The sequence below is a fragment of the Corvus cornix genome, chromosome 2 (genome assembly GCF_000738735.6).
Source record: "Corvus cornix cornix isolate S_Up_H32 chromosome 2, ASM73873v5, whole genome shotgun sequence".
Lineage (NCBI taxonomy): Eukaryota > Metazoa > Chordata > Aves > Passeriformes > Corvidae > Corvus > Corvus cornix.
Window position 1 is genome coordinate 6,538,865 of NC_046333.1, and position 27,231 is coordinate 6,566,095.

General features: G+C 40.1%; 1 protein-coding gene across 1 annotated transcript; it reads left to right on the forward strand.

The window, feature by feature from the left end:
- Positions 1-27,231, forward strand: ACTR3B (actin related protein 3B). The gene is made up of 12 exons (XM_039549222.1): positions 1-145; positions 8,816-8,871; positions 10,655-10,779; positions 11,708-11,818; positions 12,177-12,272; positions 12,427-12,534; positions 13,801-13,944; positions 14,543-14,716; positions 17,207-17,299; positions 25,086-25,211; positions 25,610-25,693; positions 26,279-27,231. The coding sequence occupies exons 1-12, from the start codon at positions 102-104 to the stop codon at positions 26,372-26,374; spliced, it is 1,257 nt and encodes a 418-aa protein (XP_039405156.1). The 5' UTR covers positions 1-101; the 3' UTR covers positions 26,375-27,231.

Consider the following 27,231-nt stretch of genomic DNA (forward strand, 5'->3'; position numbering starts at 1 on the left):
CTGGCGGCGGCCGCTGCGGGCCCGCCCGCATGGAGCCCGTGCCGGGGGAGCCGGTGGCCGCCCGGATGGTGGCGTAGGGCCCGCACTGCCGGCCCCGCAGCATGGCGAGCTGCCTGCCGCCCTGCGTGATCGACGGCGGCACCGGGTGAGTGCGGGCAGGGGGGACCGGCTGCCGGTCCCCGTGCTGGGGACGGGGGGGGTGTCTCCGCGCCGCGCCCCTCCGCCGCCTCCCGCTGCCGGCGAGCGCTCCTCGCACGGGGCCGCGCTCCTGTCGTGTGTCCCGGTGCCTTCTCGGCTTGCCGAGGGCTTCCCTCCGCTCCGGCCTTCAGCGGGCTGGTGCCCATCCCTCTCGTCCTCCTTTTCCCCCTTTTGCCCTTCCATCCCGCCGGAGCGCGGAGCGGGGCAGCCGTGCTGTGTCCCCGCCGTGTGTGTTTCTGTGTGCCTTTTTCGCCTCTCGGGACCCGTTTTTGTTTGTGTCCTCTGGCTTTGAAGTATTGCATGATGCAAGTGCTAAAATTGGGGACGGCTGGTTTCAGACGGGGAGAGGAGCCAGGAGCCCGCACTGAGAGCGGTCCGGAGACAATACCTGGAAAGGTTCGCGGAGATGCCCGAGCAGGGCGCAGTCCTGGCGGTGCGGAGCTGTGCGTGAGCACAGAGCCCAGCGAGCACAGCTCTCCTGCCTCCGGGCCCCTCGCAGTGCGGGCTCCTGCTTCCTCTCCCCGTTTGAAACCAGCCGTCCCCAATTTTAGCATTTTCAGCTGAGGTGGGAGCGGGCTGCCTTACTCCAGTGATGCGCTTGGTCATTGGCTCATCCCTTCACCTTTCTCGGATCAGTGTGAGATTTATCCCATACTTAACCAAACCACAAGTTTTGTAACTCAAGTCTTGGAGGGCAGGAGTGACTCTGAATTGCAGAGGCTGTGTTTGGGAGGCGTTCCAGGAGCGGGACTGTCCTACCTCTCTCTGCTAGAGAAGACCCATTCAGCATCCAGTCCTGCTGTGCCTTAGTGGGGGAGGTGTCAGAGGGAGCTGTAATGAAGGTAATACTGAATCTGTGGTGTGCTTTTGCTAATTAATACCTTTCCTTTGGCCCAACAGTTACAGACAGCTCTGAGGAGAAGTGAAGCACCGGTCCTTGAGTAACTATTCATGCAGTAGCTTTACTTGTCAGACTTGGTGGCACTGATTGCATTAATTTAGCCTTTCCTCTGCAGGGAATTTGCAACACTATTTTAATTTCTTTCATACTTGGAAAGTTATCTTTAAAATCTCCTGAACTAAACAATCTTTAAAAAACCAAACCCCAGACTAATCCAACCAAATCAAGAAACCCCAATCCTAGGTAACCACAGGAAGCACTTTCCAATATTGTGGTGCCACATTGCATTCTCCTGAAAAAGTGTGTCACATTTTGAAATATGTCTATATTAAACTGCAACAAAAGTGTTAGAAGTTTTTGCCTGTTTCTGCTTATACTTTAGCGTACCAGAAACCAGCTCTGTTTCCTCAGTGGGAATACTGGAGTTCACAGCTGGAGACTTTGGAAGTAGAATAGAGACGAGGTTCTACCTTATATATAATTCTGCTTGTTCTTTAGATACTTCTTGGTAGTTTCTCAGGTTTGTTCTGAAGATATTATAAGTATTTGTTCTCCACAGGTCTGTTGGTACTACAGGACTGCTACTTGGTAGTTCTGGAGAGAAATGGGAGGTCTAGGTGGAGCCTTTAAAAAGGGTACAGTATAAACTATAAGATCCAGAAAATGCATTAAATGCCAAGTCTGCCTTTTGCAGAAGACCTCCTTGGCTTTCAGTTTGTGGAGTAATTCCAGTGTTACACTAGCAGTAGATATTGCTGGCCAACAGTTACACAAAATAAATAAGGATAGGAAATTGCTTTTTGTGTCCTTTCAAAGAAATAACAACTGAAGTAGAATTTCTAAAATCTGTTTAGTGCTTGCATGGGTAGACTAATGGGGTTTGGGGGGGGGGGGCGCATGCATCTTGTTTTGTTTTCAGGAAGGGTTTGGATAGTCCCCAAATCATGCACGTTTGTTTTTCAATGCTTCCAAGTGACCTTAATTCATAGGAGACAGCATGATGTCTCTGCTGGTGGGACTTGTGCTTGACTTTGCTGTAGGGCACTCAAACATGGAAGACTTTTCAGCAAAGTGCCTACTGAATGTGAAATAAGTTATCTTGGAGAATTCAGGATGAAATGAGTCTGAACAAAAGCAGCCAGAAGAAGTAGCTTGAGTCATTGATGTGCAGTCTCTGGAATTTTCCTCTGTGTGGGCTGAAAACCTTCTTATTGTTGGAATGGATCTACTTTGGGTTACAAGCTTCAAACAGTTCATTCAAATTATTCATGAAAGGGCTTTCAGATGAAAAACTTGAGAGAGCATAGCAGAAAGCAAAAGATATGTGCAGATGTGCACTGTGGGACATTGTGTATATAAAACACACTTTTCTACTTAAATCTTTGCTACTGTATGACGTGTTCTGTCCAGCCACTAATTCATCTTTTTTTCATGTAAGGGATTTTAAGAAGTTTGTTAAAAGAATGGTTTTGTTGTTGTTTTGTGTATAAGGAAGCTGGCTTAATTTACTGTTATTTGCAACCACAGGCCTTAGTCCTGTAAAATGCCAGAATTCCTCCAAAAAAGTAAGAACAGATGTATAGAAAATGGGTACAGACCTTCAGTGAGAAACATACTGCTTCAGGACAGGATAACATTCCTTTAGTCTATTGGATAGATGACTCGAATTTCCTTTGCCATAAACTGTTCACTCTTTATTCACATATGTTGCAGAAAGAGTTAATGATTTGCTATAATCTTTTTCCATTAGTATTTGCAAATGACTTGACGTAGTGCAGTTTTGATGCACTACATCTTGATTTTCTCTGCATGAGGTTCTCCTCGTGATCGGTTTACACATTGCTGTCACTCCTTTTGTGGAGAAGGGCATGCTATTTTTAGTTTCTTAGGCCTACCAAGTCTTTCTGTGTTGCTGTTTTAAGTAGCTTTAAACTTCATAACTAGTTTTATTAATTGGCATTTAGCTGTGGGACATCAGAACAGTAGTAGGTGGGTGAGCAAAACGAAGATATCTTAAAATACCTCTCTTCAATGTATTTGCAGACACTGAGGAGTGCTTCTGGTTTGGGTGTATTTTAATGAAGCCATTCCTTTTTAGTAAAGGAAAAGTACTTTGGCAAAGTCTTACAGATGAGTTTAGAGGTAAATACTTGATTTCTGGGAGAAGTGAGCTGGACTGGGTGTTAAAACTTGAAGGTTCAGGTGTTTTTTGATGATGTTGCTATTAAAGATAGTTGGAGCCTCAGAACACGCTGTTTCCCCTTTTCTTAGTATATTTCTGATGCCTGATGAGTTGCTTTAGCCAAGTATTACCTCTCCTGTCCACATGTGGGACATGTGAACAGGCATTATTGTAATTGCTGTTCTGTGTCTAACGAGCTTGAGTTAATTAACTGTTGTTTATAATCACAGGCTTCAGTCCTGTAAAGTGCTAGACTTCCTCAAGAAACCCAATGGCTCTGCTGTATTCTTTATTCTTACAGTGGCTGCTGGTGCTCTTGGGTAAATTGTGCAGACATAATAGATTCTTTTTCTATTTGATATTTTCTCCTTCATCCCTTCTTCATTCTCATCCCTTGATTTCAAAAGTGCTTTTCCAAACCTTCATGAAGAACTTGTGTTGCAAGTTCCTCAGACATATTTGTAGTAATGATAATAGTCTGCTATGGCAGCCTGGCATCACAGGTGTTCTGGCAGCAGTAGCCTGGTTATTCAGCCTCTTAGCTGTCAGGGAAAGTGTTCTATTTACAGAGGCTATTTGTTTGTTAACAGGACTTTCTCAAAGCATTCTGCTATTTTTAATCACATCATATCTATCTTTTCAGAGGGGTTTTTTTGTGTGAATGTAACACATTGTTTTAAAGATGTGGACCAAAAAAACAATAGAGAGTGATGACATACTAAAATAGGTGCATTTGGGCTTTGGTCTTTTGCATACTTGTACAGAGAAAAATTGGATGTCTTGTGTTTTCAGATGGATAAAGCAACTGCCTGAGTTCGTGATTGGTTCTCATACTTTGGGAAGAATTTTCCAAAACATCTCTCTTCTCTCTAAAGTGGTTAAGGGTGCAGCATCTGCTTCTAAGTGCAGTCCATTTGTATATCTTTGGAGTTATTTCTTGGTGTAAGGTTTCCATCTTTCCATCTTGGTGGGACCTCAGAAGAGAACACGGTTAGGATGACCAATCCTCATGCAAAAGCTGGTGAAACTGGCTTGTGTACGAATTCATCATCCTGGCAAAACAGTATGGAAGAGACTATTTCTATTTTTAGAAATTGCTTGTTTCAGTAATGTGTAATTTCCAGAGATTTAAAAAAAATGAGTAGTCCTCCAAATCTCCTTGCATGAAATAGCCTTACTCTATTGGATCAGTTTTCTGCTAATTTTTAGTGCAGTATCCTATATTTTGGCCAGTTTCCAGTAGGTTCCTATCTCACTGGCAACAAATTGCTGCTTTTAATGAAATTAAGTTGGAATACTGATTATCTACACATTCCGCTACAGCTGTCTCTGTAATTTACAGATCACAAGATGTTGTATTACCATTAGTCTGCTAGGCTGTAACCCAGGAGAAAGAAAACTGTGTTTTAGATGCTTAAATATTCATTGGCGAAGGGACTGGAGACCAGGTAGCCTCTGTAACTGTTTAAGTCCAGAGCCTTTCCGGTCAGTGAATATTGAAATATCATGTAGGAGAGGGAGTATTTTCTGTAGGAGGTCCTGGAAGTGGGTTACCCAAACACTTTAATGTACCCTTGAGAGGTGGAATGAGTTTGGGTCCTGCTGGGCAAAACAGAAATCTGGGACCAAGTCTGCCATGTCCTGAGGCTCCTGGATAGCGAAGAGCAGCACAACTGCATAATCTATCTTCCTTCTCTTTCTCAGTGGTCTTGGGAGAAATTTGAATTTTCCTTCCATTTGGTTTTATCAAAACACCTGAAATGTGACTACTTGTTCCAATATGTCTCTTGTTTGATCCTAAATAGATTTTTTTTTTTTAACAGGTTTTGTTTCACTGCTTCTTTGCTTCAGCATTGAACTGAGAATTTAGTTATTCTCATAGTCTTTCATGGATTAATGGCACGCAAAAGAAATCTTTCCATATGTTACCTTCTGTGAGATGAGTTCTTTGAAGAGAATTTTTTTCGTTATACTGAGAAATAAACTTACCCTGTAGTTTTTTCACTAGGTGAATTAACCCAGCTTAAAAATGAATCTGTAAAATACTGAGCTGTAGGGGTTTGGTAACTTTACAAGTTACTCTAGTAGGGAAATTTGATCCATTCTTGAGAGGGAAGGTAAAGCTCTTTCAGACTGGTAGCCCAAAATGACTTTTACAGAGTGTTTCTTTTTTTAATACTGTGAGTGGGTGTGAGTTTAGCATGTGTGTTGAGGGGGAAAAGATGGCAAACTGAACTCACCTCTTGGCCAGACTTTAGTTTAAGAAATGAGTTCTGGTTAGACTGCAGGAACCTTTTAATTTATCCATGCACACAGATATATAAAAATTGCATTAAAAAGTATATATATGTATTTGCATGCATGTGTATGTATACATTGTCTTTGGTTTTTTTCACTGAGGCTTGAAGGGCTCTTTTTATGAGGTTTCTGCCTAATTGTCATTTCTAAGTCTTGAAACTAGGTCTTTTAAACCAAAAAAGGTTTTCCTTGGTTTTTATTATGTTCTTAGTCAAGATTCATTTCAGAGAGAGAAATAAGAGGAAGTGTCCTGTACTGGTCTTAAATCCCAGTGGAACTCCTGTTGTTGCTTGTTAGGTCTTAACAATGTTCCCTATGTAGGCCTCATTCTAAAATGTGAAGAATCTATGCAATAATAATAATAAAAAGAATTTTTACTAGTAATGGCCTTCTTTACAATCAATCTAATTTAACATTCTGATTTTGTTTTTCTGAGAGCCAAAGCAAGTGTGCATAAACACTTTGGATTAGACTGAAAGCATATGTCTATAATGATGATTAAAAACCCAACAAACCCTTGCCTCCATGTAGTGGTTTGGTCCAAAATACTCATTACTGTTTATCTGCTGTGAGATAAGAATTAGGAGAAATGCAAAACAGGCACCAAACTTGAAAGAATATAAAGAAGTTTATTAACAGACCTAAAAGAAGAAAAAAAAAATTATACCACCTTCAGAACTCTCCTCCTCCCCCCACCTTCCTCCCTTCTCCCACTGACAATGTTCAAAGACAACCCTTAAGATGTTCAGTCTGTTTACCACTTCCATAATAACCTTGTTCAGTCCATTTAGAAAGAGAAGTCTCTTCTTGCTCATGCTATGAAAACATTATCACAACGAGACAGCCGCCCACTTCCAAATATTGTTCAGTCCATTTAGGAAGAGGAGTCTCTCTGCCTGCGTGTGAGTCCTTTCCCCCGACTTGCAGCTTTTCCCGCAACTGCTTTCGAGGGTCCACTCTTGAAGTTTTTTGGGGTACAATTTTAAGGTTGAGCCGTTCAGAAACAAAAACAGAGGCCCTTCTCCTTCCCTGGGAGCAAAGGGTCTTCATCATCTTCATCTTTAGGACTATCTCTGGGAGCATCTCTAGGAACTGAGGTTTCTCCTTTCCCATTTGGAGCAAAAGTCCTCATCTGGTTCATCTCTCCCTGTCCAAACTTCTCATGAAATTACAGCTGCGTCAGCATCTGCCTATCTCAGCGCAGGTGCTTCTGCTCACGAGTTGAACACTCCACCCCCCATATCTTCATGAAATTACAACAGGATACTCTGATATATCCATAGCTTCACAACAGAATTTCAGCTTTAAGCATCTCCTCTCTCTCTTCCCTCAGGTTTTCAGCTCTTCACAGCAATAAAAGGGTTACTCTCACCTCGGCCTTGCAGCTTTGCAGCTGGAATGTTGAATGTTTCTTATCGAAGTGGAGAGGGGGGAGAGCCGAGCCGCTCCGGCTGCCCACGGCAAGGCAGTGGGGGGGGTTCCACGGCTGGAACAGGTCCATCGACCCAGGATGGCCGTGGCCCGGCCCGGCCTGGCCCAAGCAGGGCCTGGGCCGGGCCCACTGGGCCCTGCTCGGGGCCTGCAGCCACCTGTCCCAGCGCCGGAAACGAGGGAGAGCTTGGAGGGGAGTTTGCCTATTCTTAAATGTGGATCACAGAGGTGATCACAACTTTAAGTGGCTTAGAGAATTGTCCATATCCAAACTGGCCAGCTGATAGGTTCTATCAGTTCCCAGAGGAAACTGTAAGCACCCCTTAGCAAGGATGTCCCTTCCGGGACTATGCTTGCTAACCTATGACACTCCAAAACACAGTCCTTGTCTTTTTAGCCTTGGGGGAAATGGCTTTTAAACTATTGTTTGAAGTCTATTGAAGCTATAGCTTTGAAGAGATGTTGAAAGTATAAATATTTAAGTTCCAAGGTCATTGATAATTCAATTTAGATTTAATTCCTTTATCTAAGAAAACTGGGATTCTTAATGAGTATTTTTATACCAAATACTCTGTAAAGAGGAACCTACTTTTCAAGCTGCTAATGAAGATGCAAACTCTCTGCTTTGGCCATGGCATAATATTGTTTGCAAATATTGAGAATAGGATGCAGACAAAGACTTTAAATTCAGTTTAGGACCTAGAGTAGCATTGATCTCATTTAAGAATGTCATGGCTTTAGGTTTTTCGTGTAAAAGTGATGTGAACAATGCTGATTCCCTCAAATCATGCTGCTGTTGTACTTCTGTTTCAAGCTAATGGCAATATTCAAGAATGACATCAGTCTCGGCAAGTATTCAATCAATTTAGTTGGGTTGGGTTTTTTTACACTGTTTCTGAAGTGGGTTTTGTTGTTGTTGTGGGGTTTTTTCTTTTTTTTTTTTTTTTTCCCCCCTGGGAGAGAGAGCTGTTTTTCACAGTCAGGGATGTTAATTGTTTCTAGTTGCTAAAGACCTGGAGTAGCTTGCAGCCACTAACACCGTGTAGAAATTTTTAGGCTTTATGTGGAAACTCCTTTGCGTTTTTTCTTGCCCCTTCGTTTTTGCTCTTGATCCTTTACTTGTTAAAATAGATATTATATGTATATTGAAAGAAATGACCAATGCTTTGTACCATCTGCTGTCTGTTTGTAATGCATTTCATCAGTGCAGGCTTGCTTTGGTGTAGTATTTGTCTTTTACCACACACTATTACCTGTGAGGAGATGAGTGGTTTGTTCAAGGCCTGAAAAGGAATTGTATCATGACTGTAACACGGGTTCTCAGCTGTGGTTTGTACTTGTGACACGGTACTATTTTTTTTTTTTTCCCTGTATTTGAGGATATTAAAGAAATATGTAAAGTCTTAAGGCCCTCTTTGGTCATGGTAACTGAAGAGTAAAATCTGCATGGCCCTGTTTTTACCAAAGGGTGGAATGTGACCTGCTTATCCTTTGTCATAGCGGGTCAACAAGATGGAAGAAGTAAGAGCTGAGTTTTCAGATTTGATAGTTCAAAATAACACTAGCAAAATTTGTAAGCTGAAGTTGTCTGAAAAATAAATTAACACCTAAAATATTTACCACTTCTGAGTTTTCTTCTCAGCAGGATGATACTTGAAAGCATAACCCAGAAAATGTGGACATGGCATGTGATACATGTTTCATCTTCACTTTAAGAAGTAGAGAGAATTGAAAGTATTTTTTTCTTCATGTTTTTGCATCTAAGTGCATCTAATGACCTCGTGCTCATTTTTTTTCCCCCCTAGGTATACGAAGCTTGGCTATGCAGGAAATACAGAACCTCAGTTTATTATCCCATCATGTGAGTTGATTTTTCTGTCCCTCCAAATTGTAATATACACTGCTGTCACTGAGCACTTCAGGATTAAATGACGTGCTTCCAGCTCCCAACTCAGCTGTCGTAGTCCCTTGTCCATCTGGGAAGTGATATTCATCGTGTTAGCATCCTTGGCTAGAGTGTAGCTAAACAGAGCTCCTTGTTTGCAGTTAGCTTGGACTGTTGCTCATTAAACCAGCTCTTGGTTGCTATGACAAAGATGAAGAGAACTCCAGTCCAATTTCCTTTTTATCTCCATTATTTTTCTGCCCAGACTCTTGAGTAGACAGAATGCAATTTACCTCCTGTCTACCTGACACCATGGTTACAGCCTGGATAATCTGGGGAAGGCTTCCAATCAAATTAAGTACTAAAGTGCAGGTGGTGTCTGCCTTATTTACATTGTCTGGGACTGTAGACAGTGTAATATTCAAAAAAGTTGTTCCTATTAGAAAATGTTCCTTTTGAGTGTGTATTTACCAATTAAAATGTTCTTGCACATTTACCATGCTTTTGTTGAACAGATTTACTCTTTAATTTTTTTTGTGTGTTAAACTTGTTTAAAATGTTATACTTTTCTGGTGTTCTTGATTTTAATTGACATCTTAATAGTTTCTCTGAAATGCTATATATATTTAGAAATAGTAGCACTGACTATGTATTTATATCTATAATGGCATGTTACATCCATTTGTGTTAAACATTGCTTTTTACTTTTTGTAAACTTTGCCAATTAACTACTTATTAATGCATCTAGACTACCTTGTAGCTACTCAGGGTAGAAAGCATAAAGATAAGGAAATTATAAAGGTAATTGGTGGCTGAAGAAGTGAAGAGGACACGTGTTCTTCACCAGCTGTAGCTGCAGTACAGTCTCACTATTTTACGGATTGTAAAATTCCAAACCTAAACTACTGGTAAAGATTTAAATGTCTTATGTTAAAGAAGTGGGATAGTAGGGATTTCTTGTGAATTTTCTATAAATCCTGTTTTATACAGCTGTAAACCTGTTGGGGTGTAGATGTTTTTCCAAAAGAATCGTTTGCCTGTGAGTCATTTTTTGGTGCTAGTAGTATTTGTGGATGATGCATGCCTACTCTGCATTTTCTGCTGTATGTTATTTAGATCCTGATTATGACATATTTAAAAAAAACTATATAAATAAGGTTACATTTTAGCAGTACTTCATTCCATTTTTATTTTTAGCTTGCCCCAGATTTGATTTTTGCTGTCTCATCTTCTTGCCTACAGCAGCCATCATCTAATAATTTTAGTGGTAGTTGCAGGCTGCTAATGGGAAGCGTAAGTGTCTCCAAAGATTTCTCTGTAGCACTGCAAATTGATTTCTCCCCTCCCTCTTTCCGTTTTCTCACCAACCAGGATAATGACTCCAATACTTATTTTTGAATACACAGTTTATTTTCTTCTTCTCCTGTGCTCTTCCCCTTTATTCTAGAGTTAAAACTCAGTAAACTGTGTTGCTTACTGGAATGCTGCACTCTGCTGAAGTCTGTAACAGAAGGCATTTTCAGTTTTTTCTGTGAATTACTATTTGCATTAATGAGGGATGGGTGACCAGAATCCTGCAGGATAGAGTAAGAATGAACTCGGCTATATTGTCTTGTCAGTAGATCCCTTACATGACTTGTACTTTTTATATCCCAGTTTTTATTTCTGGAAAAAAATCCTTAAGTAAAAAATATTCATCACTTGGCATTTAGCTGTTTAAATTTTTTTGGTTTTATTTGTTTTTTGGGTTTATTTTAAGGTATTGCAATTCGAGAGTCAGCCAAAGTGGGGGACCAGGCTCAGAGGAGAGTAATGAAAGGTGTTGATGATCTGGACTTTTTCATAGGAGATGAAGCCATAGATAAACCTACCTATGCTACAAAGGTGAGCATTCAGGAGACTTAGACAGCTTTTCCCAAGTCTCACATTTTCACGATAAAATGTTCTAGGACTTTTGGACAGCCCTTCAAAACACGTTTGCTTTTTTTATAAAGTATTTTTATTGCTTTTTAAAAACTGCATGATTTGGTTCATGGCTTTACCCTTTTTTAGATATCTGTTTTACTAGTGCTGTCTTGTGTGGTTGGTGTTTGTGTAAATATTCATTGATATAGTGCAGCTGTTCAGTTTTCAAAATTCTGAGCTATTAAAATAGTGATATACACTGAATATTTAAATTCTTGCTAAAAGTGTACCCTTTTAACATACGAACTGGGAAATGTGTTGGATACTTTTGCTTCAGGGAATGTCACAATTGTTTTGTGAAGGGCTGTCTTCAGTGCTGCTGTTCTGTGAATCATATTTTCCATACCCTAGTAAAGGACTTCCTGTACTTACAAAGCGTTACTGGCTTATGAACTATGTGGAAAAAATAATATTTTATACATCCTTCTGTGTTACTTAAATGTCAGCTGTGTTCTTAATATTGAACTAAAGGTAAACATCATCCCTGCCAGAAATTTTTGTTGAAAAATATATAGCCTATATGGTCTTTATTTCTTTTTATAATATGGAAAGGCATACTGAAGCCAAGTACAATTCTCAACTTTATAAATGATAAAATTTATACAAAAAGACCTTAAAACACAGTTCTGCAACAGACTTACAGGAATAGTCTGGATTCTGGCTGCTAGTCCTGCAAGGTAGAATTTGGCTTGGAAGTATGTGGGAGCAGGAGCTAACTTTGAATTGTGCCTCTAAATTAAAGTCAGGATGGAGGGTTTGATAAGATACATGTGAGATGAGGTGTTGGACTGTTCCTGGGTTTATTTGTCCTTGCATGATCCAGTGTTGACAAGTTTTCCTGTTGCAGTGGCCTATCCGACATGGTATTGTTGAAGACTGGGATCTCATGGAGAGGTTCATGGAGCAGGTCATTTTTAAGTACCTTCGAGCTGAGCCTGAGGATCACTATTTTTTAATGGTGAGTTAATGAGATCTGGTAAGGAAAGTTTTTAAGAGGAAAACCAAATGCCATTCCAAGCACAAGTAGCTCTGCTGGAGGATTTTTCTCTGTATGTCTTATTTCAGCTGTGAGAGGGTTTGGGGTGGGAGGAGAAAACTAATCTTTAAAGCTGCATTATAACTACATTCTGTTAATTTTGTGATGCAGGCTACTGCAGGTCAGCTGCTGCTTTTGAAAAGCTTCAAACACTGTCTAAATTCTGTTTGAAATTTTCTATTTTGAGTGCACTGAGGACTTTAAAAGTTTGATTACCATACCAAGCTAATCAAGGCAGGATCCTATTGAGGTGCTTTTCCAAAACTCTTTGTTTTTGCAGACAGAGCCTCCACTGAACACACCAGAAAACAGAGAATATCTTGCAGAAATCATGTTTGAATCATTTAATATCCCAGGACTTTACATTGCTGTGCAGGTGAACAAAGTGAATGTGTTCTTCTAAAGTACAATATAACTGCAGTGTTCTGGCCTTTTGTAGGCATGTGTCTAAAATGTTTGAAACAGTATTTTTTGAGAGTGTAAATTAGCACACTCTGCCTGCTTCTAAATATAAACACTGTGTGCTGTAGGCAGTGTTGGCCTTAGCTGCCTCCTGGACGTCACGGCAGGTCGGGGAGCGGACTCTGACTGGAATTGTCATCGATAGTGGTGATGGAGTGACCCACGTAATCCCCGTGGTGAGTAGTAGGATGCACTTTGAAATCAGCAGTGGTTTGTACAAGGACATGGTTTGTTTATGACAGATTGAAATAAGAGGTGTCAAATGAAACCTTATTTTACAATTTTTTGTGGTGTTTGGGACTTTTTTCCTTGAAAAAGTATGTATTTCGTTATGTGAACTTTATTATATAATAATTTAGCTTGCAGACTACAGGAAGGTCACAGTAAGGAACCATCAAACCATCTTTTAAAAGGCTATTTCTGTGTAAAACCCTACTTTCTATTGCTGTGATGCCTCAATTCTCTTTAGTATCAATAATTTTCATAGGTTTATGTCTCCTGCATGCCACCAGTGTCTGACAAGAAACATCCTAACTTTTTTTACATCCTGTATTTTGGTTGTTTAATATATCTGGTAATGTGTGCTTTTTATATGATGTATTGTATATTGTTGTTTCCACTCTGCTTGTGTGGAAACAACTATAAACTTGTATAAATACCTGTTCAGGTACATGGTTGATCTCATCAGTTTAATTATGTGAGGATGTTAAAAATACAGAGCTATCTGTGCATACTGACATCTGTTGATGTAGTTTTGTGTGGTTTTGAACCATACAGTGTCCTTGAATGATCAGGTATTTTGGAAATGAAGATTTGATTCCCTTTAACTTCATCTTGCATTGGTGTTAGCCTGGTCTTCTCAGTATTTTTATTGCATGGGCAGTGCTGTGAACAAACAGCATTTACTGTGTGAAACTCTGAAAAGTGTGAAAAAAGGAAGGGGTGAAATAATGTGGCTCAGCAATACCAGTGTTTTGAGTAAATGCATCCTAAAAAAAAAATTCGGGAAGTAGTTTTTTTAATTTTTGTTCTGCTTATTGTTAGATACTACTTAATTTATTTTTTCGTGTCTGAGAAACTTAATAAATTTTATATGTTTTTCTACTCATTTTTCACTCTCAGAGAGAACACAGGTAGTCTGTTTATTATGTTTGCTTTTCTGATGATGCCTTAAAGGAATCATCTTATCTGACTAATCTGTACAAGACCATTTATCACTTGTGTATCTACTGGATAGTCCTTACCTGTTTCTATGTGGTAATCAAGGTCTTTAAATAAAAATGATCCCCACTTTGCAGTAGGGGTGCACATTTTTAGAGTGATTTTACAGTTTAAAGATTTTACTTTTAATAGAAAATCAGAGTATTATAAAAATGAATGTTAGTTATTGATACACAGTAAGTTTTCCCCTTAAATATGTTTTTTCCTCTCCTCCTACATAGGCAGAAGGCTATGTAATTGGAAGTTGCATCAAACATATTCCTATTGCAGGTAGAGATATTACTTACTTTATTCAACAGCTTCTAAGGGAAAGGGAGGTAGGAATTCCTCCTGAACAATCTCTGGAGACAGCAAAAGCCATAAAGGTACACCCTCCTTTATCTCTTAATACATATATAATAAATCTCCGTGAGCTAATTTTTTGGCTCTAGCAAGTTGCCAGTGGCTCTCTTAAAAAAGCAAATGTAGGCAGTGTATTATAATTACACCAGCTTCTGGTGGTTTATCCAATCAAGTGGTGGGGGTAAGAGGAAGAGGAAGAAAATATTCATGCTAGACTGTTTGGAGTATGTTCTGCAGATGAAATCAGCATTTAAACTTAGGAGTTGTTTAAAATTTGCTTTGTAATAGAATTTTTAAAAAGTAGAGTGATTGTGTGGGTCTGATCTTGCAGTGAAAGCTTGCCCTTGAACTTCTTTATTGTCCCAGACCTGCTGTTGGTGATGTTTTCATTTTGGGAGAGGCAAATGTAGCTGAGTCAGCATGTGCAGCCCTTTGGAAGCAAATGGGGCTTGTGCTTTGTCTTGTGGGGTTGAGGCTTCAGTAGTCATGTCGGTGAGAAAGTCCCTCGAGTAGCTCCATCTGTAGAAATGCCCACAGTTTCGTTTTTTGATTGTGTTGCACTTTAATTCACCAGTGTACTAATTATTTCAGCTCTTTTTAATCCATGGTGTTTCTTAACAGGAGAAATACTGTTACATTTGCCCTGACATAGTGAAGGAATTTGCCAAGTACGACGGAGACTCTCGCAAGTGGATCAAACAGTACACGGGCATCAACGCCATCAACAAAACCAAGTTTGTTATCGATGTGGGTTACGAGAGGTTCCTCGGACCCGAAATCTTCTTTCATCCCGAGGTAAGAACAGGGAATAGCTGTGCTAAGTTGTGCCATTCCCGGTGCCTGGGCGCCATCCCGTGGCAGTGAGGGGCCAGTGAGTCTCCTGAACAAGGTGCGCTCACAGGTGACTTCAGCACAGCAGAGAAGTGTTTTTCTGATGTCCAGGCTGATGTTTAAAACATCTTGTTCTGTTCCTTTAAATGCAATCTGAACTTGAGAAGAAGTTGTTTGAATTCACAGTTTTTATGTAGTATTTTCCTCTTTCTTTCAGTGTCAGTTTAAACAAGTCTTCCTTTATACTTTGCTGCCAATCCCTTTGGGCACTACTCAGCATTGCGTTGATGATATTTTAAATATTGGATGCAGACTTTTGATACTGAATCAGTTTACAATGCATGGATGATAAATTTATTCTTGAAGGAAGTCCATTGAAATCTCTGTTGGTGTGGTCATAAGTAGGATGTACAATTTTGGGAAAGATTACTGTACCTCATCTGTCTGATTTTTGGTAGTTCAGTTTGAGTGAGTTTCAGGATATTGTGGAGAGGAAGGAGTCAAGTTTTAATACAGTCCTCTCCATTCCTGCACACTTGATTGAATTGATGCAGGCACTCATAGTCTGTAATACTGTTAAAAACTTCTATTGAAATCTACATTAACACTGGTGAGGTTTCCCTTTTCCTACCCTCCTCCTATTTAAGAATATTAAAAAACTTCTCTCTGTCACCTTTTGTCTAAATTCCTGCTTTAATCTTCTGTGGTCAGTTTGTAGCCATCTGATCTCTTGCCAATATTTAATCTCTGGGTTAAATAGTTTTTCTTCCCTGCTGTTTACCCGTGTGATTTAACAGAGAAGCATTGAATCCCATGTCAGACATCATTTTAAGAGCTCCTCTTTCCATAAGTCTCTGAAAAGACTGTTGGGAACAGGATGAAGGACCAATTTCCATGTATTTCATTTCTTGATAGTTTCTTTACTCTGTATTGAAAAAAACACCTGAACCTGAACTGACTTCCTAGACAAGAAAAACATAGTAGATGATGTGTACAGCATCCAAAGAGAATTTCTTGTTGTGTTTCATTAACTCCTCACTTGAAAGGGTATCAGCTTAGCTAAGTAAAAGCTGCCTTCAGTAAAGCTGTCTTGTAATGTTTTCCTATTTTCAGTTTACAGAATTTGTCCTGAAGTCTTTACTACTCCTGAAGTTAGGTCTTGGGGTTTGTGGTTATCCAGATTATTTCTCCACTTTTTAAATTAGGTATTTTATTTGCCATTCTCCAACCATATTGTATTAGCTAGTAGACTGCAATTTTACATTCAGTTCTCTTGCTCCTGTTCTGGGACGATGTTATACCCTGCCTCTCACTTCTACTTATTTCTTTTTCCCTTCTGTTTTATCAATATCTTTGTGGAGAACTCAGGAGTTTTCAGGCTGTAGCTCATTCAGATGAAAACTCTGTGTGCAGCAGCACGGCTGCTTGCTTCTCTTTTGGTTTATGTGGCTTCATGGTTTTGCTTCTTGCATGATTAATTCTTACTGTGGAGGTTAGCTTGAATTCTTGGGGAGTGCCCCATCATCCTTAGGGCTTCTGAGCTCCAAGCCAACTTCCTTTGCTAATTTTCTCTCAGTTCAGTGTATGCTTGTTATGTTTGACTGTTGTTATTTGTTCATCCAGGTAGATACCTCATCTTGCTTTGAATGTAAATCCCATGTACTTCTACCCCTTTGGAAAAGCTTATAATATATCCAGAATAATATATTATTATATACTGGTAATTAATTTAATTTTTCAGAGTTTAATCTCTGAAAGGAAAAAAATGTGGGCTATTATCAGTTCTTTTCTTTAAAGCTTATGTTAAGTTTTAAGTGGAAAAATGCCACTAAAATGTTTTCTAGCATTAGCAACTCTTGACTCTCTAGTATTCATAAATGCAGAAATTCACATTAGCACTCTATTGATGTTTGCATTGTCATTGGTGGGGGCTTTCACTCAAAACTGTAGACTGTTTATGCTTTTTTGAACATTAGATACTTCCTGGGCTTGGGGAAAAAAAAATCTAACTTTTTGGTGGGAATTTTAACTGGAGTATTTTAGAAGCATTAATTTATTTTTTTTTTTTTTTTTACAGGGAAACATTCTGATTTGCACACTGATATTTTTTATCTCACTTGAAAGGAAAGGCAGGACCACAGTGCATAGTAATAGTATGTTTAATATTGCAGGAGAACTCAAACTCATGTCACAGGCAATAAAAGGCCCATAGTGCATAAACTGTAAACAGTGAATTTCTGACCAAGAAAGAGAATCTGAGTTTCTCAGCAGAAAAAGAAATTCTCGTTTTCTTTGTAGAGAAGTGATTGTTTTAATGTAGAATAAGTGGTGAGCAAGACTTGAAACTCCCACTTGTCCCCTATTATAAAATCTCTCCACAGTCTTATTTCTGCCTTTTTTTCCCCCCTCTGTTCTTTGGATGAAAAATCTAATGCCTGTTCTGTTTCATTTTAGTTTGCTAACCCTGATTTCATGGAATCCATTTCGGATGTAGTTGATGAAGTTATACAGAACTGTCCCATTGATGTCCGGCGTCCATTATATAAGGTATGGCCTTTCTCTGGCAAGATTCATGTTATTTATTTAAAGACTAAATACCAGCATCATGATCAGAAACCTATACATGGATACCACATCCTCCATGATGAGAAATGTGAACTTTGTAGAGAAATTAAATGAAGTGCCACTTCTGAATGCCACTAAATATTTGCTGGTTTTTAGTTTTGAAAGAAAATTATCTGTAAAGGCTTGATACATATATAAGTATTGTCCCTGAGGAACTGAGGCACAGGGATGTTATTTGTATCTGACATTTGTAATGTGAATTCTTGTGCATTGACCACTTTGGTTTGCCCATTTTAAGGGTTATACTGTGATCTTACCCCTCTCACTCCCCTCCTTCCCCTGCTTTATTAAGTAGTGATTTCAAATTGGTTTTTTTCATAGCCTTGTCTTTTACCTGCCCATTGTCTGCAGTTTTAGTCGGTGTTGAATCACTTATAATGTACATGAAAACTGAAAATATTTCAGGAGACAACAGTTAGGCCACCTTAAACCTGCCTAGGCTGTAGTCCAGAGGTACTTGCAGTCCCTGATTTTTAAGGAGTGAAAAGTAAGGTACTGACATGCATAGTCCATGTCAAGCTCTGTATTGGCAGCACATCCCATGGTTCCCAGTTTTCTGCTTGAGCAGGAGCAGTACCATTTTCGAAGTAACAGCATAAAGCAATAGCACACAGAGATTTGCCTGCTCATGTAAAAGGTGGTAGCGTTCCTCACCTGTTAGAATGAGCATTAACTTCCACCTAAGTCATGTCTCAGGGTAATTTGTAACTACTAAAATTTTGCAGTCCCTTCTCTTTGCCTGGTAAACACTCTCTGTAATCTAGAACAAGATGTAGCACTCCAGAGCAGATCTGTGGAGCAGGATAAAAGGGATAGTTAAACTACTTCACAGGCTCATTTGTGACTGTAGATGTCTTCAGTGGCTTCAAGCTTAGGTAGCAGAAGGCTTTAGAAGCCCCTTAATGTGTGGTTGTGTTTAGGGTCTGCTTTTTACCTGAAAGACCAAAGCTTCCTCACAGCAACAGCTTCTTTGCTTGATAGGGTAGGGCTTGGTACTGACTTAGAAAGTGGTGTTTAAAATTTGAGGTTGTTACTTTTGCTTCATCATAATCAGCAGACAAATAACTTTCCCTTGGCTTGGCACTGATTGAGACTTTGTTTTTCCTTTTTCTGTTTATCATTATACTTGATTAATTAAAATAATGTTTCACAATTGCCTGTTGAGTGTACTGAGAAATATCAGCAGCTATTAGTGGTGATAGTTGCTATCTTCTTTAAGCAAGGTCGCTTCAAAGGGACAAGCATCTCTTGTTCTCATTGTTTAAAACAGTGTATGGATGCAGAAATACTCCACTCGTACTTTCTCTCTGAGGTTTATCAGTTTCAGCACTTGCCCATGGTGCTGAGTGGTAGCCAGCCAAGGCCCTGTGCTTTGGAGCTGAGTTTCCATCAATGTATTTGGATTCTTCCTTAGTGTTCCTGCAGAAAATACCCAAGTACCTAATATCCTTCTTGCAGACTTTATGTGGTATGCAGCCTTTGAATCATTGTTCCACAACCCATCTTTTGACGTCCTATGGTATTTCTGAGTTTTATTGGCAATATGTCTGTTTCCTAATCTCATCAACATCTCTCTCACAAGGCCAGTTATCTTACCTCGTGTTTGGGCCAGCAGAACCTAGATAAGACTTCTGTAGCCAGATCTGTGACTCTTAAGGGGAGGAAAGCATCTAAGATTCATAAATGCTCATTGGTCAAAAGGAATGACAAAAGTCAGAGGCTCTGAAAGTTTTCTTAATAAATTACACACTTGGCATGGAAATTGGTCTGTTAGTTTCTGACCTACTATATAAGCACACAGCAGCGGGTTTTGGGTAAATGGGTTGATGCCTTGAGAGGCCTCCTAGAAACAGAGACTAGACAGGAGTAAGGGAATAAGGCAGGTATTTATTTGAAAGGCCTTCAAAGGTACCCCCTGAGGGCCAGAGGCCATTGCCAAGATGGACCCCGGGATGGATGACAGGTCACGAGTTCTTCACACTTTTATAGGTTTGGTTAATTTGCATATCAGGGTTAATTCTCCAATTAAAGCTTCAGTTTAATTATGTAATTTCCCTCAGCTTGCCCCCTTTAGAGGCTCTTTGGTTTATACTTTTTGGGCCTAGGACGGTCAGGGTGTCCTTGAAGAGCAGGCCCAGAGAGGCTTTGTTATGTCTACCTATCATGAGATAGCAGGCTACAAGAAACTAAAGAGTTACACACTAAGCAGTACAGAATTTGAAAAATACAAAAGTTAAAACCTAAGGCATCAGGGTGTAGTGTGAAAAGGAAAAGAGGAATTAAAGAGAGAAAGCAAAAGGGAGCACCAGTCCTGGTTTCAGCATCAATCCAGCTGCATCAGTCTGTCCAATGACATATCCAGGGTCTTGGGGGCACCCCCAAGGCTTGGGGTGGAGGTACCTTTTTATGGACAGGTTTCTCTGCCCCAAATAGGTTTCTTGCTTTCCATGTAAATTAGTTACCATGTGCAGTCTTTTCTTTCAAGCCTTTCTGAAAATGGGTTGGAGGGCTTTAGGGCCCTTCGGTGGTAGTAATCCCACCCTATAGTCCATGCCCACTTCCTCCCTCTTGTTCCTTGTACTGCGTTGTGGTTCTTTCTCATGGACAAATGCCCTATATCTGCCTTGCCCCTCTTCTCCAGCCAAATCCTTTTCTTCCTCACAGTGTGTTAATAGCATTAGTCCCTGTTGTTACCAGCAGTTCTTGTCTGTTATTACCAACAGACCTTGGTTGGCTGCACAGCCATCTGATTATTGGTGTTTGAGACATACACAGGAGCCCCTTACTTTCTGGGAATTGGGAGCTCAAAAGGATCTCAGTTTCGACTGCTGTTCACAGGATCAGTAGAGAGTGGGCTTTAATTATGGTAGTTTTCAATCCTGGCCACAATTTGAGTTGGTAAGTTTCTTTGAAAGTTCAATAACAGAAGTATTATTTCACTTGAGTTGTTACTCAGGCAAGGAAAGTAAGTTTGCAAGGCTGTTTGTTAAAAAACAGGTTCTCACTAAACACCTGGGAACAGACAGTGTTTCTCTTAAGCTCAAGAAGGACTTAGTCCAAGTGCAGTTTGTCAGGGTTGAGGCCTAATGAGCTTTCTCAGATCCCAGTGGGGGCTGGGGTGGGGGGGAGGTGCACCCCCAAAAATCCATCCCACAGCTGAAGTCAACTTCTGTGTGGTTCCACAAGATCCCATAACCTGCGGCCATTCAATACCAAGCATGTTTAAGTATTCATGATTCAGATCATGCTGAATCAAATGACAACATCCTTAACCTTTCAAGCCAACTTCTCAAGTTGAAAACACTGCATGAGGTGGGGACTGTAGGATGCTGGCCAGTGTGGTGTTATATTGTTGATGAATTATGCAGGTTTTCCACGGAAATGCAGGTGCACGGAGAGAGGGTTTTGACAATATTGGCTCTTTTCCTTAGAGAGGGTGACTTTTTAGCTGGGTGTGCAGCTGTTGTGGATTCTCTCAAAATGAGAACTTAGTGAAATAGTTGAGCCCATTGGTGCAATTAAGACTTGGACTGCACTTGTGTCAGTGTTCACTCAGCAGGTTAAACTGCTCAACTCACAAGAGCCCATCCTCAAAGACTGGAGAGGTCCAGGAGGTTAACGGGGTGGTAAAAACCCCCTGTTATCACTTCTGACTTCAGTTGCTGATAAATAGAAACACTTGGTGTGAGAGCAGCTCCAGCTGCACAGTGTGGTGGGTAGATGGCACTGTTCGACTGGCTTTGCTGATCTGTGCTCCAGCACCACAGAAATTCTCTGTTACTGACCCAGAGCAGAGTGGGGAGGCTCTGGGGGTTTGGGAAGGGTGGAGAGGCTACCAGTCCATGGCATCTGCTGGCACCATGACAGGACATGGGAAAGGAATGGCATTCCTGCTGCATTCTTGTGGTGGTCAAGTGGAAGCCCCAGGTGCTTAACTCTGTCAGTGCAGCACAGGAGCACTGAGGAGAAGCCCTGCTTATTCCTATCACAGCTGTAAATAAATTTATAAGATTACTCCTCCTAGTTGGTTTAACAATGGCTCAGTGCATCTGCAAGGTTTTCTGGTTTCTTTTGAAATTGAGGCATATTTCTGCAGAATGGCACAACCATAAGTCATGCTGAAATCTCATGCTATTACTTGAAATGTGAAATGAATGTTAAAAATCATGATTTTAAGGAAAAAGAAATGGTTTCTTTATCATTAGAAGTAAATGTATTTGAAAAGTAATGTTTCTCACAATAAATTCACTTCTTTGTATTATATTTGTTGTTTGGTATGAACAGTATTTATTCTTATACTTTCCATACCATGTTGGCAAATAGTGCCCTGTTTTAACCAAATTAACAGAAACATGCAGGTTAATTGATTCACTTGCTAAGGAAGTGCTTGGCTTCAGCTTGCGAACCTTCCTGGTTTTGCCCATAATAATTTTTATTAACAGTCATATATTGATCTAATTACATGTGTCAGGTGGTCTGGTTGTGTCATGTTAACTTTTAATTCAGGCTGTCAGTTGGAAAGAAGGGAAAATGGGATGTGTTGTTCTTACTTGCCAGAAAAGCAGGGGATGCTTTTCAGCTTGGTGCTGCAAAGTCTGATGTGTCCAGCTGAGAGTGTGCTCACACCACAGTGCAGTGAGAAGATGCACAAACCAATTCAGCACCTTGTGTTTGGTAGTGCTGAGTTCTTCAGGAGCTAGTTTCACTCTTCGGGATTTTATGTGAGCTTGATTTAGTCAGAGATTTCTGTTGTACGAGCTGGGTTGCTTTGTTGGGTAATTTCATGTCTCTGCAGCGTTACATTGTACAGGCATAATACCAGAAATGGTACGAGGAGAAACTCAGTACCACAGAGTTCGCAAGAGAAGCAAAAGGTGCTGATGAGAAGGGGGAAATTTCTTGCCACCCGTCTGAGATGATCTCGATGACCTTAGAGGTCTTTTCCACCCTTAATGATTCTGTGATTGGCATCCACTCTCCTGGTCTACTTCCAGAAACAGGCCACTTTCATTTATTTGCTTGTTGCAGTGAACTTTTTCAGGTGTGTGGAAGGGCTTCATCCCTCTCTGTTAAGGGAACACATTATTTCAAAACAACTTAAATGTGCAGCCAGTTACCTATAAAAGTGAAAACCAGCTGGAGGTTCTTTCCATCAGTAGGTATGATAATTGGTATTAGCTGAGAAACATGGGGGCTGCTCGGAGCTGTTAAACCAGCTGAAGTGTGTTTGAGCAGAGTAAGATCAGAAGAAGTCTTCTTTAAAGGAATCAGCTGGAAACAGATACTTAAAGCCTAACTTCTTTGATGTCTTTTTCTGGGAGGTCAGAGGATTCCCTGACAGGCTGAAAACCCAAACGTTTCTAGTAAGCTTTCTCCACAGTCATATTTAGCGTGCTTCATTTTTATGATTTTTTTAAGCAGTTACTGGAATTACTCAGATTTATTCTAGCGAATACATTTGGGAGGTGAGGTGGGTGGTGCTCCCTTGGTTGTTTTTTGGGGTTCGTTTTTGTTTTTTTTTAATGTGCCTATCTTTTCTCACTGTTACTGTATCCTTTGTAAGTGGTGGGTGTGGTATTTGAGGGGTGGGGAATGAATGTGGATTCTGCTTTCATTGTAAGTGAGGAGTACCTGGCTTCTGACCTTGCAGAAGTCTGACTTGCTGAGTTTAGAACTTATGGAAGGCTGTATATCAAAAGTCTTGACTAAAGAGTTAGCATGGATTTGGTCTGGCACTGACAAGAAGTCCGGGGAGCAGGGGGAACTGTAACTGTATAATTAACCATCTTCTAAAGGCAGTTGGTGTTGCCTAGTTACTTATATCCAGAATTTTGCTTAGCCTGGCTGGTCCAGATATGTGATAATGAGGTGACTCATCTGTTCAACATTTGTACCTTGGTGCTTCTGTTCTCCTTGGGCAGTGTTATTGTTGAACTGATTTCAGTGTGTAGAAGTACTTGAATAATCATAATTTGAAGAAGATGTAACTTCTTATCCTCTAACCCTGGAATGGTAACTGAGTAGAAGGATCCTCCCAATGATACTGCTAACTCTGTACTTGTATAAATTGGTCTTGCATGTATTTGAAAAATTATTCCTGGGATTATTTTGGAATCTATTCTTAGTGGTAGCATTGTCCACTTTATGGAGTATGCTTGAAGTTTAATTTGCTTTGAATAGAATTATTGCTTTCACATTCTTTGCCAGCTTCATTATCTCCAGGCAGTATTTTCTGATGGCATCTTTTTAATGGCTATTTCATCACTCAGGTTGGTTGTTGTCTTTTTTTGCCCATTAGCAATTTCCTTCTCCCAAGTGGAGTGCATGACCACTTTGATGCAGGGGAAGAGATGTTCTTATGTATGGGGGGAGGAGGGGGAATCCTCCCTCCTGCTTTAACTTTAGGACCAGCTGTGATTTCTGGCTCCTTTCCTCTTCTCTGTCCTCTTTTCCTTTTGGAAATGTTTCAGTAACGTTATGGGGACTTGTGCTTTTTTCTTTAAAGGACACCTGCCTTGTTATGCATTCTTTTATACTGTAGATAATCTGAAGCTGTGAAGAAATGAGTTTTTTCTACTGTAATGGTTTTTACGATGTGCAGGGATTTTTTTTCTCATGAATAAACAAACAGCTTTCTCCTCCCTTTCCAAGGTACAAACAAGACTTCCCTGGTTATCTGTTGCTTAAAATCCAAGTACTTCTGCACCCTGCAAATGTGAACACTTATTATGCATGTCTTTGACTCTTCAGATCCATGTGCAGGCTGAAAACAGTGGGTCAGGGATTCTTTCTTCATGTGCACAGTCTTGGTCTGCAATGTCAAAAAATGTTACTGAGAGAGAATCCTTAGACCTGTGTGTGATGAACTCCTGATCCAAGTTCCTTGTAGACATGTGTCAGAGGCATGTGAGTGGTTTTAGAAAGTGCTAATTGGCACTTGGGGTTGTAGTTGCAGCACTGTGCAGAGGCACATGTGCAATTTAGTCATATGGAGTTCTTTTTTCTGATCATGAGTTGCATTTTTGCAGTGTTAACTTCTAGAGATCCTGTCTGATGTTATGCTTTAGGGGTCCTGTTCTGAATCCCCTGCCTTTGAAATGGCTTCTGCATTAGTCTGTGATGCTGCAAGGTTATCAGAATTAGGGATGGGAAGTCCTAAAATGCCTGTTTAGAATCGAAGTACAAGTCCAGCTAAGAAGCGTTTGATTCTGCTTGGAAAAGTAAGTAGTACCAGACAAGCAAGGGAAGAGGTATCATACCTTCCTCTGTTCTGCAGTTCTCTGTGAAGGTGTGGTGTCTTTTTGAAGAACTCTGGAAATTAAAAAAAAGATTCAGGTAATTTTGTAGCTACGTAATATGATGAGACTTGAGCCTTTTTATTGTCAAGGCTAAAACTGCATGCTGTGAACATTCTCAGGGAAACTTCTTGAAGTAGTGTCTTACTTCTGCTGCTCTGCACTTGTAGGGTAATAGTTCATGGTTCTAATGGAATCCTCTTTTGTAATAACCCATTCTACATAAATGTATTTAAAGGAGAAAAGTAGGGGAGCCATGAACCTCCTATGAATTGGGGGATGCTTAAGGTGTTCTGCCCTCCTTGTCAGCTTCTCAATGATGCTGAGATCCAAATAGTCACCTCTGCAGTGTTGGCTGGTGGGAAACTTGGTTGAAGACAGATTTACAGAATGTGTCTTTAATTTCTGCACAGAATGTGGTCCTCTCAGGAGGGTCCACAATGTTCAGGGACTTTGGACGACGACTGCAAAGGGATTTGAAGAGAGTGGTGGATGCAAGATTGCGGCTTAGTGAGGAACTCAGCGGTGGTCGGATAAAAGTAAGCAAGTGTTTCAAGTGTGTTAATTACATGACTAGTGACAGAAACTTAAGTTCAAAGTTTTCACCTCACTAGTGAAAACACATTGTAAAGTCAGTAGGATATGTTTATGTGTTGTTAAATGTGCTGGTAGCCTTGCAGTGTATGACATCTCTTTATAGGAATCTTAAAATTACTGTAAGCAGTTCTGGTTTTCCTTCTAGGAGATGTGTGAGCAGTAGGCAAGAGGGATTTGTGTCCTTCATCACAGTTACCATGAAGAGTTCTATGACTTGGTCTCCTAGGGGGAACATATCTGAGTAATAAGTGTGATAGTGATGTGAATGGAGGGTTGAAGGTGTCTGGTTCTGACCACGTTAAGTTTGAAAAACCAGCTAAATATGAACTTTTTTCCTTAGCCCAAACCAGTGGAAGTTCAAGTGATAACACATCACATGCAGCGTTATGCAGTTTGGTTTGGAGGTTCCATGCTGGCTTCAACAGTAAGTCTTTATCAAAGTTGTTCTTAATTTTTATTGCATTTTGAGTTCTGGGTGTATTTGATCTGACTACTAAGTTTTAAACTTTTTCATTGTGACAGCCTAAACTATGTCACATTCTGGAATCCTTACCCAAGTTTTATCTCAGTAAAATTTGGACAGGACAAATGGGAGCTTGAGTAAGGATATCATGAGTTGACATAATTCTGATGTATTTTTTTATATGATAGTTGCAATATAGTGCCTTTATTCCTGAAGTCAGCACTCGAGATCAGTTAGGACTTCAGGAATATAAAATCCAAATCAATGGTCTTAAATGCAAGACAGAAGCAAATACAGGAAAATGGGAGCAACTGCTGTCTGCCAAGTGGGAGTTCTTACTGCTGTGTTTACAAGCAGTCTTATGACCAGACAAACTTCTCTTGATTAGTTGTATTCATATCCTAATTTCTCATTTTATTATATTTCAAAATGTAATACTATGTCATAAAGCTGCAATCTACAGAAATGCTAAGATGTTACATATTTGTTGGTTTTTTCTACTTATGTTCTTATGCTTTTGGGGGGATTTGTTCTATATTTTTATAGCCAGAGTTTTTCCAAGTGTGTCACACCAAGAAGGACTATGAAGAGTATGGCCCTAGTATTTGTCGTCACAATCCCGTTTTTGGAGTCATGTCATAATGTTCACCCAATGGAAGTAAGATCTCTGATAGATACTGTGCTGTTGAAGAAACTCATGCAGTGCAGAGGAAAGCAGCAGATACTGTAAATACTGAAGCAAGATGTGGTTAACTCTGAGGCATTTGGATCACCATGGTGCACTAAAGCACAGCTTACAGCCCCAAGTCATTTCAGTATGAGCCATTTCTCTGCTGACTACTCAGAGCCTTTCCTTCTTTCTTCCTAAATGTGAGGTAATTGAAAATAGGTAAGTCTCGGTTTAGGGGGTTGTGCAAATACTACTGAAACTGAATCTAGAAGAATAAGGCAGTGTTTTACTGCTTGTGGAAAGATTTAAACCTTTCCCACTTGTGCCCTGAGTTTGCAATCAAACCTTTAGCAATGGAGCACTAAATACCACTTTGCCTTTAGGAGAGTTGGAATGGATACAGGTACCTACCCAAATGGAATAGATTGCAGGATTGGGACAGTACCTTGTAAATGTAGGTTTTCATACCATTTTGTATTTTATGATATTGCTAGGGTGAATTGATGCCTAGTTCTAAGCACGAACAGCTATCAATGTCATGGAGTGGTGTTATGCAGTTCCAGGTGTGAGGCATGTATTGGAGTTGTGCCCCCCCCCCAATATTTTTGGGGGGAAAATAATAAGCCATTTATGATAGAAACTGATCTGTTCATGTTTGGATGATACAAAGTGATTTACAGTATTGTACGAAATTTATTATAGACACTGTTACTTTGTTTTGAATTTTCTGAAACTGTTTTTTAGGAGATAATGTTTTGTTTTGCTGTTGGTGAGTGGTGGATGACACATGGGCCTTGCACCAGTGAAATAAAAGCTGTTAACATCTTTA